Source organism: Lissotriton vulgaris, chromosome 4_1, assembly GCF_964263255.1.
Source record: "Lissotriton vulgaris chromosome 4_1, aLisVul1.2, whole genome shotgun sequence".
Taxonomy (NCBI): Eukaryota; Metazoa; Chordata; class Amphibia; order Caudata; family Salamandridae; genus Lissotriton; species Lissotriton vulgaris.
In genome coordinates, this window is record NC_141691.1 from 1,202,303,935 (window position 1) to 1,202,323,046 (window position 19,112).

Genomic DNA, 19,112 nt, shown 5'->3' on the forward strand with positions numbered 1-19,112 from the left:
CTGCACCCTGCCCATGGGGTACCTTGGACCTACCATAGGGGTGTCTGATGTGCACAGAAATGGAAGGATAAGGCCTGGCGAGTGGGTGTACTTGTCAGGACAACATGGTAGTTTAACAAACTGCGCGCATGCACTGCAGTGGTAGGCCTGAGTTCTCTCTTTTAGGCTACTTGTGTGGGTGGCACAATCAGTGCTGCAGGCCCACTAGTAGCATTTGCATTACCAGCCCTGGAACACATAGTGCACTTTATTAGGAACTCTACTAGTAAGGCAAACATACCAATCATTGATAACCAATTACCGTTACACTTTACACAGGGAGCACTTGCCCTTTGATGCTGATCAGCAGTGGCAAAGTGCCTAAAGCATCTAAACCAGTAAAACGAAATCCATTACAGCATCAAAAAAAGAGGAGGTAGAGGCAAAAAGTCAGGGGATGTCACACCACGAAATGCTAGGTCTAACAAAGGAGCTTTGTGACCTTAATCAGGCAGGTAAGGCATTCCAATGTTTTACAACTGCTACAGAGAAAGCTTGCCCTTCAGGACTGTGTATTGAATCTTTTAAATAAACACACACAGGACATTGGCAGATCCAGCAAGCAAGTGGGTCTGCAAAATGTGAATCACTGCGATAGTGGGATTTATGAATTGAAAAGGACCTTCTGATCAAACAGAATGTTTTAAACAACATTTGCTGTTTTGCCAGAAGCTGGAATTTGGAGACGGAATTAGATCTCCTGGGATTCAGTAGTCTTCCTGTTGAAGTTTGTACCAGCTGTAGCATATGCAATGCATTTGTAGATTCTTCAAGGTAGATGGCATTGTTTTGGTCTAATTGTGTTATGTCTAAAGCATTAGGTATTTCAATTGTATGCAAAAAAACTAAAAAGATGTATCATTTTTTTGAGCATACCTAGTTGGAAAATACAGACAATGAACCAACTGCATTGGTTGGATTAGAAAGTAACAACTGTAAACCATATTTCACTCCTAGATTAGTGACACAAGACACCAGGACAAGTGTCTCGCCAAAGCAAGGTGGCCAGAAAGTGATCAGATTAAGCTTGAGCATTTTGAGCTGCACTCCTGGAGATCTTGAAAATAATCTGCATATTTTTAGTGCTCATAAATAATAAAACGTTAACTGACTAGTTGAGGGGTGTACATGTTGTGAAAAATGGAGCTAGCACTGATCTTTCAGGACTCAACAAACTAAAGTCATACCTCCGATGGAAAAAGGGATATTGACACCTGACCACCCAGGTGGATTAGAAGTTTCGAAATAAGCTGTGTGCCACAACCATAATGCCAGAGACCTTCAAGCACCTTTACAGAAGCTGTGGGCTCAGTATGTTGAAAGCCGCGGAAAGATCGAACATGATTAAGGTGGCTGGCACATAAGCGATCGCTCAGAGCTAATCAATTACAGCAGTCATGACTGTCTTAGTAATACGTAAAGAAATTGCAAAAAAACACAGTTGATGGACAGAATGCAGAACAATGTCTTACATTCACCCCGGTACAAAGATCTGGGCCTAAATCCATCGCTTTTTTGCACTCCACGCCACCCTAGATCGGACACTGGCCATATGCAGATCAGCCTTGACCCTGTGCCTCATGGGAACAGTCCAGCCAGAACTACCAAGCCATGTCTTTCCTAGACCGGAATCAAGCATCCAAGGACCGGTTTCTGGCTATCAGCCTTCTTCAGCCTGGATAGCTTGACTCCAGTGATGTGGAGAGCCTGGGACTCATGTCTGAGCATACCCAGCCCACGCGGGATGAAAATTCCAAAAAACACAGTTAGTAATACGTAAGGCTCCAATGCGGGTCTGCATAGGATGCAAGAAAATATGCTGAACAGCCAAGTTGGAAAGTTGATTGAAGACATAAGAGAGGTTTAACCAGGTAAGAGACATGAGACATTAGCCTGTAATTATCAATTTTTCCAGGATCTACAAACCTCTTTTTTGAAAGCGAAACAATACATGCACATTTTACTTCATCAGGGATCAACCCTGACTTTAACAAGCCAATAATAATGGTTTCAGTGCATCTATGATTCTTCAATGAAAGTTCTTTATGGTACTTATCTGACAGAACATCCTCTGAGGAGGCGAAGGCTTAGTTCTTTAAACCTATGAGTGACAATCCTCATCCTTAAGTGGAATAAAATGGGTTATTGGCTAAATGGTAGGAAACACAAAGCGTACCTCATCATCGAAAAGTGGAGGAATGAAAATTGTATGGTTCCCTAGGTTCAGTATAATGGAATTATTATTATTCTCAATTGGATTATCAGGTGGTCGGCCAACTGATTGCATATGTCGGCTGATCATAAATCTAGGTTTATGAACGAAAGGCATGTTAGTTTGTTCGTAGCTGCAAAAATAGTTTCTGCCATATTTCAAGTCGAATATATTTTCTGGCCAAAGAGAAGATCTTGGATCCTGAGGGCTTTCTTCTAATTATAATTGTATATTTTCCACTGACACTTGGCTTCAGCAGAGTACTTGCAATCCCAAGGTATGGATAAATGGATGCAGTGATTAGTTATGATTTAAATAAACCTTTTACTGATTTAATTTCGAGATTTTATGCCTATCATTATATAGGAAAAATATGATCGTGGAAGTACATTTTTCGAGGCAAATAGCGTTTGGTATGTGTTGAAATGGAAATTCCGCCAATATGGTGCAATTTAATTGTGATCAAATGTATAGACATGGGGTAGGTGAGATAATGTTCTTTTGTAGGTCCACCCACAAAAATGAGTACACACTCACAATTTCTCAAGTTTCTTATTTTTAAATAACTTCCCAATCTAAATACGATCTTATTAATGGCAGAAGCAACAATATTTCGAAGATGGAGATAGGGAAGGAACAAAATTGATGGAGGGAGTGGTGAACGGGTTTCTTAGTTGGGAGAAATATTTTCCAAAATTAGAAAAACAATATAGTCAGCAAGTTCATTCTTGAATTTGTAAATAAGCACCACTTACTTTTGTAAATGCAGAATTAAGTATTCGTGGAAAGCTGCAACAGCCCCAGATCCCAAGAATACATCAGCAGGAGATGGACGCTCCTGCTTGGGAAGCTATGGACCTGATGCATGAACTTTCTGTTCATAAAATGTGGCCACTAATTATGAACTGAGTTTTTGCAAACGGAAAATAATTTTGTGGACTGATCCATATGCTAATAGGTAGGTTCACAAAATTCTGAAACATGGTGTGTCACAATCTCACCTACCTTATCAATATTCGTGAGGTAAGTTTGTTTGAGATTCGTCAGTGGTTCTTTAGGCACAGGCTTCTTTCATATTCATTAAGGGGAAGGGGAACTAACAGAACTACAAAAGCTTTGAAGATGAAGTCCTGTGTTCATTGATGAACTCATGGCAAACTGATTTAAGCAGGAGAAAGTTCTGGGTTGTGGTATTAACGATCCAAACAGAATTCCGACCTGTGAAATATACCCTGTAATATCTGGACCATGCCAGCAGGTCATTGTATTAATGTGTGTACTGTTGCACTGGATTTACATAACCCTCATGATTTATTATTGCTGTATGGTTGCAAAAGTTAGATATTGGCATGTACATTTGCATACATATGAACCTTGCTTAGGACATTGGAGCACTTTACAGCAGACCATGCCCTGAGGGCATTGAAGAACTGTACACAGAACCAGACTATATTACACATTTTTAGGCCAGGATTTGGCACCTCATTGCCCCATTTTCCAAATTCAGCAACTCTAACCACAAGGTCACATCTCCCCCCTCCATTACACAATCCCCGATATAACATGACAGGATCTTTATCTGGGACATAACACTCAGAGAATTAATTTTATTACCAAATAGATGCATGCATAAAAGTGAAACTTACAAAACAGTAGGAAAACAAGTACTGCATTGTTTCAGTCTTTTCACACTGACCTGTTAGCCTTTCCAGCACATCAAATCCATGTCCTAGGGCTACAATGTCTAGGAAGGAAACCGTCCCATCTTCAAACCTAGCACAAGAAAACAAAGACGATATATATTTCACATGGCATGAAAAGGAAAAGCTCGAAGTGTAATTTATTTATTTATGAAGCTTATAAAGTGCACGGCTACCCCTGATGGGGGTGTCCCGGCGCTGTAGACTGCAGACTGGAAAAGGAAAGGAAAATTAGGAGGTGGAAAATAGCCAGGTCTTCAATAGGCTACGAAAAATGGGTTCAGAGGGAATAAACCTAAGGTCTAGTGGAAGGCTGTTCCAGAGTTTAGCAGTCATTACAGTGAAAGCTCTACCGCCCATTCTGGAGCGGTGGAAGCGAGGGACTGTGAGAAGACGTAGGTTGTTAGACCGCAGAGATCTGACCGATTGGGAGAGTACAAGTCTCTTTCTCAAGTATCCCGGGCCAGACCCATTGAGGGCCCGAAAAGCAAGCATCAGCATCTTAAACTGGATGCGCCTGGAGATGGGGAGCCAGTGTAACTTCTTACGATAGGATGCAACCGACTGACGGTAGGGGATATTGCCAATCAGCCTCGCCGCCGCGTTCTGCACGATATGCAGACGTTCATTTTGATACAAAGGGGCACCGGCATAGAGACTGTTGGCATAATCCAAATGGGACGTTATTAGGGCATGGGTAACCATTCTACGGGCATCCACAGGAAGGTACGGAAAGATCTTTCTCATCATACGTAATTTCCCGAAGCAAGCAGCCGTAACCTTATTAATTTGGGCTTTACAAGAGAGAGCATCGTCAAATTGAAAGCCCAAATTGCGAACTGTTTGGACAGGGCTGGGAGGAGGATTAAGCACTGTCGGCCACCATAAAATGGGAGGTAAGGTGGTTTTTTGATTAAAAAAATAAGACCTCCGTCTTATTGGTGTTGAGCCTGAGATGGTTAGAGGTCATCCAGGAACATATGTTGCCAAGAGAATGGCGAAAATTGGGGAAGCTGGAGTCAGAGTGATCTCTAAAAGAAAACACTAGCTGTGTATCATCAGCATAAGAGATCACTCTGATCCCCCAGGACTCCACCACCTTGGCCAATGGGGCAAGATACACATTAAAAAACAGGGGGCTCAACGCGGAGCCCTGAGGTACGCCACAGACAAGGGGTTTACTCTCAGATTCAAATGGTTTGAGAAGAACCCTTTGCGTTCGTCCTTTAAGAAAGCAACTGATCCAAGACAGAGCGGAACCACCCAATCCAATCTGCCTTAGACGATCCAATAGTATCACATGGGACACCGTATCAAAAGTGGCGGATAGGTCGAGGAGGACCAACATTGCCTCCTCGCCCCTATCCACACACTCTCGAATAGTCTCAGAGACCTCTAGGAGAGCAGTCTCAGTACTGAAACCAGTTCTGAAACCCGACTGAGAATCGTGTAGCAGAGAGTTGGTTTCCAGATAGTCCGCAAGTTGTAGCTGCACAGCCTTTTGTAAGTGTAAGCGCAAACCATGTCAGGACAATCATTTTCCTAGTCTAAGCCCTTAATCCTTAAGTTTACTATAATACTTTGCCAAATGGACCAGTTATTTGCTTTAGAACAAACCCTTCTTGGACTGGTCACAAAGCATGCTCTCATTTTGCTCAAACCCAGAACCTTGCATGTCCTCTTGTAAAACTGTGTGATTTGCTCATTGCCAACTTTTGCCCTTGCCACAAGGACCTGCATTTCTATATACTTCTATCTACTTGTCCCATGACTCACTTTAATTTACGGGCACTGAAGGCTACTCATCGATCAATTCTCACCTTCTGGGTAATGTCAGAATGTGTGCAAATGTCGAAGGCTGCAGGGTAGTGACCTGCGTTCAAGTGAATATGGTACAAAGTATCCTCAGTCAATACAGTTCTGAGGGTGCAGCAAACAATTTTTTTATGGACACTAACACAATCTGCTGTTGCAGAGAAATAATATTTGTAGATACTTGTAAAGGCCCTCATATATTAGAACATTTATTGCGTTTCTATTCAAAACAGTCTTTGCAACAACATTTATTTGAACAATTGTATTATAAATGAATAATTGGACTACATTTTTATTAAAACAATTCTTACTGCAATCCTCCAAACTCTCTTGAAAACATTTGGATAGTTCGACATGCTTGCTACACTTGGTCGATGCAATATGCAGGCTATTATCATTTTTCTAGGAATATGGTTAGGTCCATGATCATTCCTCACTCGGAGAATTGAAGTGACTCCATCTTTGCACTGTGTATGAAATGATTCTCAAAATATTTTTGCACATCTATATTAATGAGGAGTGGTGAGATAACATCCTTATAAACTGTGGCATTTCTGTGCTTGGAAAGTTAGCAATAAAGTAAGAGGCAATATGATCTTCCTGGTGTTGGTCTTGATATCCTTGGCATGGTTTTCCCCTAACATTTTGCTTTCAATCCTCTTGTTTTTTTCTGACTTCGTTTTTACTGGCTTTAGGACTCCGCAAACGTTACCACTGCTAACCAGTGCTAAAGTGCCGGTGCTCTGTTGCTAAAACATGGCAACATTGACTTCCACCCAATTGGCACATTTAATTTACTTGAAATCTCCTAGTAAAATGACTTCTAGTAAAATGGTCCTGCATGTACACAGGGCCTAGAAATCAAGAGATGCTTTTGGGCCTGCAGCAATCATTGTGCCACTCACTTAAGAAGCCTTTTAAACCTATCTCAGGCCTGCCATTGCAGTCTATGTGTGCAGTTCTAAGCTGCCATCTCAAACTGGCAAAATAAATCTTATGCGAGGCATAAACCTTACTGTTTAATACATATGAGTCACCCCTAGGGCATGCTCGACACAGCCCAGAGGGCAGGTTGCAGCGTATGTAACATGCTGGGCATGTACTTTTAACTTTTACATGTCCTGGAAGTAAAAAACCTTAGATTCATTTTTTCACTACTCCAATGCCTGCCTCCCCCTTAATATCACCCTGAGATACCTTATTACATTAAATAAGGGATAACTTTAATTCGGGAGCAATTAGGAATATTGAGTTTGGTGTCAAAAGCATTATAATTTAAAACACTTTTTGTTGGCAAAGTCGGATTTTAAGTCACGATTCAGTAAATGCCCCTTTTAGAAAGTTGTACAAAAGGTGGTGATGGATGGAGCATCTGAACCAATCAACCCAGTCAACAGATCTGGGTTTAATCCATCAACGTTCTTTAGCCCACTCTACCACCCCAGTTCGGACATGGCCATATGCAAATCAGTCTGACCCTGTGCCTCATGGGAACAGTCCAGCCCGAACTGCCAAGCCATGCCTTCCCTGGACCGGAAACAAGCTTCCTAGGACCGGTTTCTGACATTACAGCCGTCTTCAGCCAGGCTTGCTTGAATCAAGTGGAAAAGTGAGCAAGAGACTCACGTCTGAGCATACCCTGCCAACTTATGGCAAACAAAGCGGTACAAAAGGGGGTGGTGATGGACGGAGTATCTGACCAATCAAACACTCACACCAAGTCAACAGATCTGGGTTTAATCCATCACTGTTCTTTAGCCCACTCTACCACCCCAGTTCGGACATGGCCATATGCAAATCAGTCTGACCCTGTGCCTCATGGGAACAGTCCAGCCCGAACTGCCAAGCCATGCCTTCCCTGGACCGGAAACAAGCTTCCTAGGACCGGTTTCTGGCATTACAGCCGTCTTCAGCCAGGCTTGCTTGAATCAAGTGGAAAAGTGAGCAAGAGACTCACGTCTGAGCATACCCTGCCAACTTATGGCAAACAAAGCGGTACAAAAGGGGGTGGTGATGGACGGAGCATCTGACCAATCAAACACTCACACCCAGTCAACAGATCTGGGTTTAATCCATCACTGTTCTTTAGCCCACTCTACCACCCCAGTACGGACATGGCCATATGCAAATCAGTCTGACCCTGTGCCTCATGGTAACAGTCCAGCCTGAACTGCCAAGCCATGCCTTCCCTGGACCGGAAACAAGCTTTCTAGGACCGGTTTCTGGCATTACAGCTGTCTTCAGCCAGGCTTGCTTGAATCCAGTGGCAAAGTGAGTAAGGGGCTCACGTCTGAGCATACCCTGCCAACTTATGGCGAACAAAGCGGTACAAAAGGGGGGGGTGAAGGACGGAGAATCTGAACCAATCAAACACTCACACCCAGTCAACAGATCTGGGTTTAATCCATCACCGTTCTTTAGCCCACTCTGCCACCGCAGTTCAGACATGGCCGTATGCAAATCAGTCTGACCCTGTGCCTCATGGGAACAGTCCAGCCCGAACTGTCAAGCCATGCATTCCCTGGACCGGAAACAAGCTTCCGAGGACCGGTTTCTGGCATTACAGCTGTCTTCAGCCAGGCTTGCTTGAATCTAGTGGCAAAGTGAGCAAGGGACTCACGTCTGAGCTTACCCTGCCAACTTATGGCAAACAAAGCGGTACAAAAGGGGGTGGTGATGGACGGAGCAGCTTAACCAATCAAACACTCACACCCAGTCAACAGATCTGGGTTTAATCCATCACCGTTCTTTAGCCCACTCTGCCACCGCAGTTCAGACATGCCCATATGCAAATCAGTCTGACCCTGTGCCTCATGGGAACAGTCCAGCCCAAACTGCCAAGCCATGCCTTCCCTGGACCGGAAACAAGCTTCGTAGGACAGGCTTCTGCCATTACAGCTGTCTTCAGCCAGGCTTGCTTGAATCCAGTGGCAAAGTGAGCAAGGGACTCACGTCTGAGCATACCCCGCCAACTTATGGCGAACAAAGCGGTACAAAAGGGGCTGGTGATGGACGGAGCATCTGAACCAATCAAACACTCACACCCATTCAACAGATCTTGGTTTAATCCATCACCGTTCTTTAGCCCACTCTGCCACCCCAGTTTAGACATGGCCTTATGCAAATCAGTCTGACCCTGTGCCTCATGGGAACAGTCCAGCCCGAACTGCCAAGCCATGCCTTCCCTGGACCGGAAACAAGCTTCCTTGGACCGGTTTCTGGCATTATAGCCGTGTTCAGCCAGGCTTGCATGAATCCAGTGGCAAAGTGAGCAAGGGACTCATGTCTGAGCATACCCTGCCAATTTATGGCAAACAAAGCAGTACAAAAGGGTGTGGTGATGGACGGAGCATCTGAACAAATCAAACACTCACACCCAGTCAACAGATCTGGGTGTAATCCATCACCGTTCTTTAGGCCACTCTGCCACCCCAGTTCAGACATGGCCATATGCAAATCGGTCTGACCCTGTGCCTCATGGGAACAGTCCAGCCCGAACTGCCAAGCCATGCCTTCCCTGGACTGGAAGCAAGCTTCCTAGGACCGGTTTCTGGCATTACAGCCGTCTTCAGTCAGGCGTGCCAGAAACAGGTCCTAGGAAGCTTGTTTATGGTCCAGGGAAGGCATGGCTTGGCAGTTCGGGCTGGACTGTTCCCATGAGGCACAGGGTCAGACCGATTTGCATATGGCCATGTCTGAACTGGAGTGGCAGAGTGGGCTAAAGAACGGTGCACAGTACCCAGTTAAACAAGAAGCTAAAAAGCAAGTCAGGGAGATCTTAGATCAACTTGAATATCAAAGGGTGATCGAAACATGCACCTCTCAAATGAACAATCCTTTGTTTCCTGTCTCCAAGCCAGACGATTCATATCGCCTAGTTTTGGACTACAGACACCTTAACTCCTGTTGTAAAACATTTGCAGTACAAAACTCACATAGTGCAGCACTAAGGAATAACATTGTGTGAAAAAAATATAAAACGACATTAGATATCTCTAATGGATTCTTCTGTCAAAACATTGCACCTGAAAGCAGGTATTTGACCGCTTTCTCAATAGTTGGATCGCAAAAACAATTTTGCCGACTCCTACAGGGATTCAAGAATATCCCAGGATTATTCTCAGCAAGGGTAACAGAGTTACTACAAATATATGATGATGAAGCATTATCATATGTCGATGACATCTATCTCACGGATGATGACCTTGAGACTCACTTAAAAAGGATGAACACCATAATACTTGGGTTCGCGTCAGAGGGTTACAATTTCAACTTTAAAAAGTCACGAATTGCCCATCTAACTGTCTATTTTTAGGATATGAATTATCAAGTGAAGGCAAAAGCCTGGCAGACAATTTCTTAGAGAAATGTGCTGTACTCCAAGCACCAAAAACACTGAAGAATTTACAATCAAAACTAGGTTTCCTGAATTTCGGAAGAACATACATTCTAAATTATGCCGAGATGGTTAAACCTCTCTATGAATTAATAAGACCAGATTTCAAACAAACCAATTGGACTCAGAAACACACAGAGATTTTGAGATCATTACAAACAGACATGGTAACTAAAACAAAATTACAAACTTGCGAAAACATACACAATCATGTAATCTGAGTCATTCCAGGAAGATGCGGATTCACATACCTGACCTCTAATGAGGGAGAAACGGTACCTATAGCTTACAAATCTCATTTGTACACTGAAGCTGAAATGAAATTCAGCTCTACAGAAAAAATTATAACTGCGGTTCAAACTGCTGTAGCAAAAGAAAGAGTCCTAGCCCAAGGCAGAAGAATAGCTGCTTTCTCATCAGAACCAGCCCTTGAGGCGTTAACAAGTCCACATAATCTGATTAAAGTGGCCTTAGATCCAAAATGGATAGAATGGGAAAATTATTTTGCTACAGAAGACGTGAAATACTATTTTGACACAAAACTGAAAAAACTAGATGATCTAGTATATGAACTAGAATATCCTCTTCCAGCTGAAATTCTGCCTCTAGAACAATATACCTGCGTAATCTATATGGACAGATTCGCAGAACACTATGATGTAGAAAATAAATCCTACGATGCAGCGTGCGCGATTGTCAAAGGTCGCTGGCGCTCTGGTAAATTCTAACCAATGATGACAAAAACTGAATCACTCAGGAAATGTTCAGCTCAGCGAGCTGAAATAAGAACTTTAAAGATGGCGCTTGAAAATGCCGATCGCGAATTCCCCACACTTATAGTGTGCGATTCGTATTTCTGCGTCAAATCTTACAACAGTGACATGCAGACATGGATCAAAAACGGTTACAAAGATGACACAGGTGCTACAATAAAGCATAAAACGCTTTGAGAACAAGTAGTTCTTGTAAAGAAAGAACTACAAAAGACTCACGTGATGCACACACTGAGTCATCGACGTGATGGCGTTCACGTTGCAGGGAATTCACTGGCTAACACAGCCACAACGGAAGCGGTTCAACCGGCTTCCGTAGCCACTGAAAAGCGTTCAGAAAAACAAATAGATGGAGAAACCATGCTGGCAGTAAAAGCCTCATTAAAAGGCGATTATGCAGCATTACCTCTCAACTTTCCACTCAGTAATACATACATAATTGATGCAAACTCCGTTCTGTTTGCTCGAATCCCTGGAGTGGGGGATAGAGTAATTCCAAACACGAACCGGAGAATCTTCTTGCTACAAGAAGCACATATGGGGTTGGGTCTGAGGCACCAAGAGATCCTGAAATATCTGATGGAATTACAATTGGGGTACTGGTGGCCGGGAATGACCGTAGATATCTACTATTTTGCAAAAAATTGCAAGGACTGCAACAGAGATCGCAGTTGTGAACCGGACCAGCCTGTAGCCCAGATACCACTATTAGATAGCATCAGACTATCTATAGCGCAGAAATCCAGTCGGAGAAATGCGTCCCATAATTAATAAAGACTTAATTCACTTAAAAATGTGGCCCCAGCACTCGGCTGACGCCAGAACTGTTATAAAAGATTTGCGAGTCTATATCGGCACATACGCAATTGGCATGCTACATTCTGATCAGGGTCCTGCGTTTAGCTCTCAAGCTTACAAAGAGGGCATCAACAGCATGGGCATCGCATTGCGGTACTCTTCTCCCTTCCATCCTGAGGGAAATGCGGTTGTGGAAAGAAAACACCGGGACATAAAGCAATCTATAACGGCGAGGGTATTAGGTTCGGGTGATGGGTGGGTCAAACATTTAACAAGTGTCCAACGTAGTCTTAATAATCTGCCAAGAAATTCTCTAAAAGGTCTCACTCCATACGAACTATTGTTCAGAACTAGAATGCTTATTCAGGATCTTGATAGTCACACTTCAGTGGGAAAAGAAAAATCCTTTGATATCAAAGATCGTTTGGCTGTTTTACAGGATTTAAATGAAACAAGAAAAAACCTGAGTAACATAAAGTTGAAACAACAGCCGACAGCCACTGAAGAAAAACCACCTGTCCCAGCAAAACCTGTCTGGATTCCAAAGATTGGGGATCTGGTCAGAGAAAAGATTGCGGTAAAGAAGGAAGTTGGGCCTTCTTACGGAAAAGCATTACCTGTCTTAGCTATCAGCGGAACAAGATCAGTTGTACTACCACCCCTTGCTGGTAAAAGGGAGAACAGAGTTGCATCCATCGACCTGGTAAAACTAAAATCATGCGGCCAATAATAAGTAGTAGGCCAAGTGGACTCCCAAGAAATAGCAGAATACCAAAAGTTACTCTCCTGCTTTGGCTCATCATGGTTCTCTGTTTGGGAAACTTCATTGATGGAATATATAGTACAATGGACACAGCAAGTCAGAACATCAACTTGGTCCTAAAACCTCACACATCCTCTCACGTCGAGATAAGAGAACTGTCATCTAAAAACATCTCAGCCATTCCAATACCCGGTGGGGTAGCATGGGACAGAACTGATTATGACATATTTGGCCCAGTTGAGCTCTTGAAATATCCACATCAGTTCAAGGTTTCATTAAGTGACTTTGTGACACCAAGTACATTCTCAGATGACTGGGACTTTGAAAGCATTATTAATATGATGTCAGATTTAGTAATGTCAGCAAAATTTACAGAACATGATTACTTACAGGGTTCATCGAATTATGACGAGTTATACTGTTACAACCATTATGGTGATCACTATTTGCATAAAAGTGCTCAGCCTAGAAATGTTTTATCTTATAACCAGTGGGAACACTGCCCAACTCCACCAAAAGGCAGTTCGAGAACATTTTATGAAAAATTCCAATACTTCTCAGAGTTTAATAACAGTGATCCAGAAACGTTTTATTTCAAAATGTTAAGTAGGACAGGAATGAAAACAATGTTGACAAATACTAAACTGATTTATTCTGAAAAATGTTATGACAAGATGTCCACATTTGGTTTCGAAACTTGGAAAAATACCATTGAAACAAGAAAGATCTAGGGTTCAAAAGATTGGCAAGTACAAGGCCAAGAAGCATTATTCAGGGCCTGCATGATCCCAGAACAAATGATATTCTTGAATGACACAATTCAACATACTACTTGTCTTGGCCTAGCTAAGATAAAAGACTTAAATACACCGTCTATTCCGAAACCAATAACTGATAGTGAGAGCACTACAGATGTGGAGATAGACGTATCCCATATTTTACACCAAAACAGAACACATCCTGATTGGACAAAGTGGTTGATCTGGCCAACAGACACGAATAACTGTCAAGATAGATTCCTGAACAAAACACAGGGGTTAAAAATGACCAGATCAGACCCTAGATACTCCCAGAGACAACATCCAGGGATAGTTATAACATACAGTGTAGGGAAACTATGCCTTGAGTGGCTAGAGAAATCCACACTGGCTGAAATTCAGCAACACTTGACTTTACTTAAAGATAGTGCTGACTTGCATGATTTCATAATGGGACCACGCAAACAGCGTCAAAAAACTTTCATAGCGGCCGGTATATACGCTGCGTACAACGACGCATGGAAAGTAATGCAAATTGAGACAGCAGAAAAAATACGAGAAATTGATTGTATAAATTTGGAAAAATCACTTTCTGTTGTGGACAATGGGTTAACGACTGTCCTCCAGAATATATTCACTGGACAGCATTGTATCATCTGCTTTTGATATAATAGAGCAGGACTTACTAATGTTGCAACATTGTCAGTCTCAATTACGTTCTATTGTACAGCTTGGTTGGACGTTGCAAAATCTGCGTTCAGGCCACGTACCATGGCGTTTAATCAACACGACGTCATTATTCGGTATCTTTAACCTTACTGATAAACAAATCAGTTTGGCACAAAAAGGAGCAGACTATACGATTCTGAGCATTGAAAAACTCGAGAGATTACCATTGACAATGTCAGAGAGACCTGTCATTGAATGGATAATACATGGAACGATTACAATTCCGATAACAACTTTCCAGTTTAAATACTGCCAAGAGTATATACCTGTAGGCCAGTATGAAAGGTTGGGTAAAGAATACATCAAATCAACCTGGGATTTACCCTATACACACAGATGTTAAAGTGAAGGGAACAAGGAGGTATTTCTTAGTGGTAAAAATTGTAAAAAATCACTAAGCGGTACACTTCTGTGTCAAGGTATTAATTTGCATGGAGCCTGCGAATGGTCTTCAAATAACCTTTCATGTCACCTGCATGGCACGCCTGCAAAACGGATAGAGCCATTTTTTAGACCACTTTCTAACGGCAGTTACGTTTTAATAAGTGACCACAGCTGTTGTGGCATGCTGCCAGGAAAAGCCTATCTGACAACTGTAACTTCCAGGGCCGTTTGCTGTATGCAAGTATTGTATCCACACAGCAATCCAGATATGGGGGCTGCGTTATGACCTCGGTTGAATATCTCTTCTATTCGAATTGATACCTTAAGCAGAATGAAGTCTATTCTTTTACAGACAACTGTGCCTTTAACGTCATCAAAAGAAATGTATGATCTGCAAGTGGCAAGGACATCGGCAGAGATACATTCCCTTTTATCGACAAATTGCCCCGTGCATTTCGTAGAAATACTAAGCCAAATCTTAAACATGTCTGATACCAGTGGCATCGCACATGTATTTAAGACAATTTTTTCGGGACTGTTAGCACCCTTTGAAACAGTTCTGGGCATCTTCCCGAATTTTGTCCATTCTGTCTTTGGCGGCCTACAATTAATCTTGGGACTCGTGGCAGGAATTTTTTTTTTGCTCCTTCTGCACCGATATGGCAAGCCAATCCACAAACAAGACTCTAGCAACGATGGAAGAAACAATCCTAGCAATACGATACCGAGACCGTATCACTAAGGTCCTCGGATTGGCCCGGCTAAGAGATCTGAGTACAACTTGGTTTCTTTCATTCAGACCGATCTGGCAAGATTGCATCATACTTGTGCTTCGATGTCTGCTATGCGGAGAAGAATGCGTGTTGGGCAGCTCTCTTACACTACAATCAGCAGTACCAATGGATATCGATACTTTTCTAGGTCCTGTAACGACTCATGCATCGTGTTGTCCCCAGCGGCTACCGATTCTGATGACGGCATTTGTTGAGACTTCACCACTACGAATAGGTGGCAGTGAAGCACGAGAGGAAAGCAGCACCGAACAGGTACAGCCTTCTGTGAGCATTGCTGATCCAACCATTGATGATAGCAATCACGCAGGGAACTGCACAGTCATAGTATTTTCGAACTTGGTCGAACTTTCACCTGATGTGGTAGACCTATTTTTTGTGGGTCGGTCTGAAATAATGTTCTCTCTAATCAACGAGAATAATTCTTAATAAAAACAATGTGCACAAAGCGTTCCCTGAACTCTGAATTCGGCCTTCAGTTTTGATAAACAAAGCTACAAAAAATATTTTGAACTCATTTTCCCCTGAAAGCGAAATTATTTTTGCCCATTTTTCAAAATATTTACCTTTTTTTGGCACATGATACTCTGCTTAAAGTAGAACTATTCTTAGGGAACAGAGCTTCCATTTTTAGGATACTAGAGACAATATTTTACCTCAGCCTCTAGCACATATACAGCAATTTGTATAAATATGTGATGAAATGGTCTCGACCTTCTCTTTTGTATTTAGAGCCATTTCATGTGTAATTTTCGCAATTCATTCAGCTGATATATATATGCATTTATCTGAATGATGACACTGCTTGGAAAGAGTACAGTACCAATACCAATTTTCGTGTAATTCCCTTACACCATTTCAAATGCGAAATATGTATTTTGGGGTAGGTCAGAAAACACACATGCAACGTTGAATGTTTACTATTGCTTAGTTTTTTAGTAATGATGGACATCAATCCGTGGAGTGGGTGTCGTGTTTATATCTAGGACCCTAATTCGATATTCCCGATTTATGCCCTTGTGAGGTTATAATCAATAATATCCTGATAAAGGCATAAGAATCAGATCCATATTCAGTAATAAGCCCATGCAGTCCAAAGCACAGCACGGCTACTCCCATCGACTCCTAGAAATCACAACGTGTTCTTTAAACAAACCAAGCCTCCAGCAGCCCGGGAAATCCCCCCTGCTTTTGTTTTGATTTGAACAAGAACTCCTGAAGTCCAGAAAGAACTGTTAGTTCTTAGTGACGTCTTATGTCCAACCTTACGTCAAACCCGGCACCTTCCAGGTATAAAATACCAACAGTTGCCTTATGCAAACACACAGTGGTTTGGAGCAGAGCGGTCATCTACTTGTCCGAGAGCCCAGCTGATGCGAGAAGCCCACGGAAGCCGCCCCTCCTGTTTGACGCACTGAGAGATGCTGTATTTTTCTCCAGCCAAGAAAATCCAGCTCCGGTGTTTCCAGCCTACCCTTGCGGGTTGCTGGGATATTGAGTCCTGAGGAAAGAGATACCAGACCTCCCACATTCTATTACCAAGGTACGGAGCTGACTAAACCCTTAAGAGAATTCTTGATGCAGATTCTTAGCAAAATAATCTTAACCAACTTAACTTAATTTGCTACTTACTCATCCCTTCCCAAAGTATTAGGCTTAGGTCAGGTACACCGGGGTAGGCTTAGTTAGAAGCACCAGTTGAGTACGTTAGTCAATGTATTTATGTATGTATATATTTTATCCATTTTAAGTATCATATGGCTAAGAAACCACATCAATGCTTTTACAGTATTATTTCCTAATACTACTTTTACTGTACGCACTTTACATTACTTTAAGTATCGCAATTGTGGCAATTCATTTTTCTTGCATGAGAAAGAAGACTGCTCAATAAATACCACCTTTTATTGAACACGCCTGTCTCTCTATTTCTCTGCATTCTGGTGAAACTAAGTATGAACTGCTGACTGAGTGAAATAGCTGTCTATTGTTTTCACACGACTCTAGAGATACACTCTTATTCTGAGGGAGCAAAGTTGTCATGTTTATGCGGTTGTCGGAAACTGAATCCCTTCTTGTCTGAGCCAGGGAAGTTCATCCCTCCCTATTCATTCAAGAAAGTTTCCAGTGACCTCTGAGCTAGCTGGCGCAAACCTAAATTAAGTTTAACATAGTCAGTAGAGATCTAGATGACCTCAGTCCTACGTCTACACTGCTGTTTATGTTATTCCAATGTGCAGAGCCTATTCGGAAAATAGGAACTACACTACAAGTGTTTGATTGGTTCAGATGCTCCGTCCATCACCACCCCCTTTTGTACTGCTTTGTTTGCCATAAGTTGGCAGGGTATGCTCAGACGTGAGTCCCTTGCTCACTTTGCCACTGGTTTCAAGCAAGCCTGGCTGAAGACGGCTGTAATGCCAGAAACCGGTCCTAGGAAGCTTGTTTCCGGTCCAGGGAAGGCATTGTTTGGCAGTTCGGGCTGGACTGTTCCCATGAAGTACAGGGTCAGACTGATTTGCATATGGCCATGTCTGAACTGGGGTGGCGGAGCGGGCTAAAGAACGGTGATGGATTAAACTCAGATCTGTTGACTGGGTGTGAGTGTTTGATTGGTTCAGGTGCTCCGTCCATCACCACCCCCTTTTGTACCTTTTAGAAAGTTGGCATTTTCTTGTCCTAACCATTTGGTGCCTGCAGCCTGGGTCACATGACTAGGTGGAGCTGGCAGTTGGTCTTTGTGCATTACCCACATAAATATGAGGGAGAAAGAAGCAGAGATTCATTCAAATTCCAACTGCAGTAGATTGACAATCATAGAGGAATGAATCACCAGTGTCAACGAACCAGAGTCTCTGATGTGTTGTGTCAGAGACCCTCAAGCACACTTTCACAGTATGCGGTATATGTTATCCATTCTGCGGTAAGGAGGATAGTGTCATCATTGGGTCTTAATCACTTGAGGGTTTGGTTCTCCAAGTGCTTAACCAACTTCCACTAGGAGGGAGACTGTCTTTGTGGTTCGCAGTTATGGGAAGTGACTAAAACTATCTCCTAATTCTGTTTGAAGAAACTTTATTTAGTCAGGAAAGATATATGGTTAAAAGAAACAGTGGTGTTAGGGTGGATTAAGGATTGGTCCACAGATCCTAGTGGGGGGTCAACATATTTCAGCCTTAGCGTTGCTTTTACGAGTCAGCTGCCCTTCTTCTGGAACGTGGTGTGGGCGGAGGTCTTGTTAATTCACAGAGCACCTTTTGGAATGAAGAGGGTGGGTGCATTCACTTACCATTATAAGAAGAGTGTGGTTGTTTCTACTGCTGTCTGAGTGGGAAGGACTGTACCCTCATCTTGATCCCAGAACCACAAGAGTGACTCCAAGGGCTAATTTACTGCCCTCCTGATCAGAGCCTCAGGGACAGAGGAGGCTCCAACCATCTTGAACCTTGCACCTGGACTCTTTCTGCTGTGAGTCCTAAACCCCCCCAAGTTGAGCCTCCCCAGACTTGTACCCCTTGAAGTGGGGATAAAGATGCTCTGCAAGTCTAGCTGTGGTCCCCACCAGAACCGATACAAAGTAATGTTAAGCCCCTCAAAGCCTTGCCACACAGCTGCCAGCCTTATCGGAATCAACGCTGAGCGAAACAAAGCCCCGCACAGTCTCACCGCACAGCTGCCAGCTTCACTGAAACTGACACAGAGTGATACAAAGCGTTGCTGCACACCTTCATTGGAACCAACACCAGATGACGCGAAGCTGGCAAAGCAATGTGCATACAGACAGTGCACCAAGGAAATAAGGTAACTTGTTCAGTGGGCCTAATTTTGTCCCAGTATATTACCCATGCTCCATCGTGATCAGCCAGAACTTGTGGCTTTGTCTTGGTCCAGATCAACCAGATAACCACAGTTGGCACTTTGTGCTTTTAAGCACTATTTTACTTAAATCTTCAA

At 42.8% G+C, this 19,112-nt stretch overlaps 1 protein-coding gene across 1 annotated transcript in view; it reads right to left on the reverse strand.

Annotated features, from left to right (window-relative positions):
* The window catches only part of LOC147723040 (molybdenum cofactor sulfurase-like), a 577,064-nt gene that overhangs the window by 307,862 nt on the left and 250,090 nt on the right, over positions 1-19,112 (reverse strand). The window contains exon 5 of the mRNA XM_086965413.1: positions 3,948-4,024. Coding sequence (XP_086821539.1) covers positions 3,948-4,024 — 77 coding nt within the window. The remainder of the gene's footprint in view (positions 1-3,947; positions 4,025-19,112) is intronic.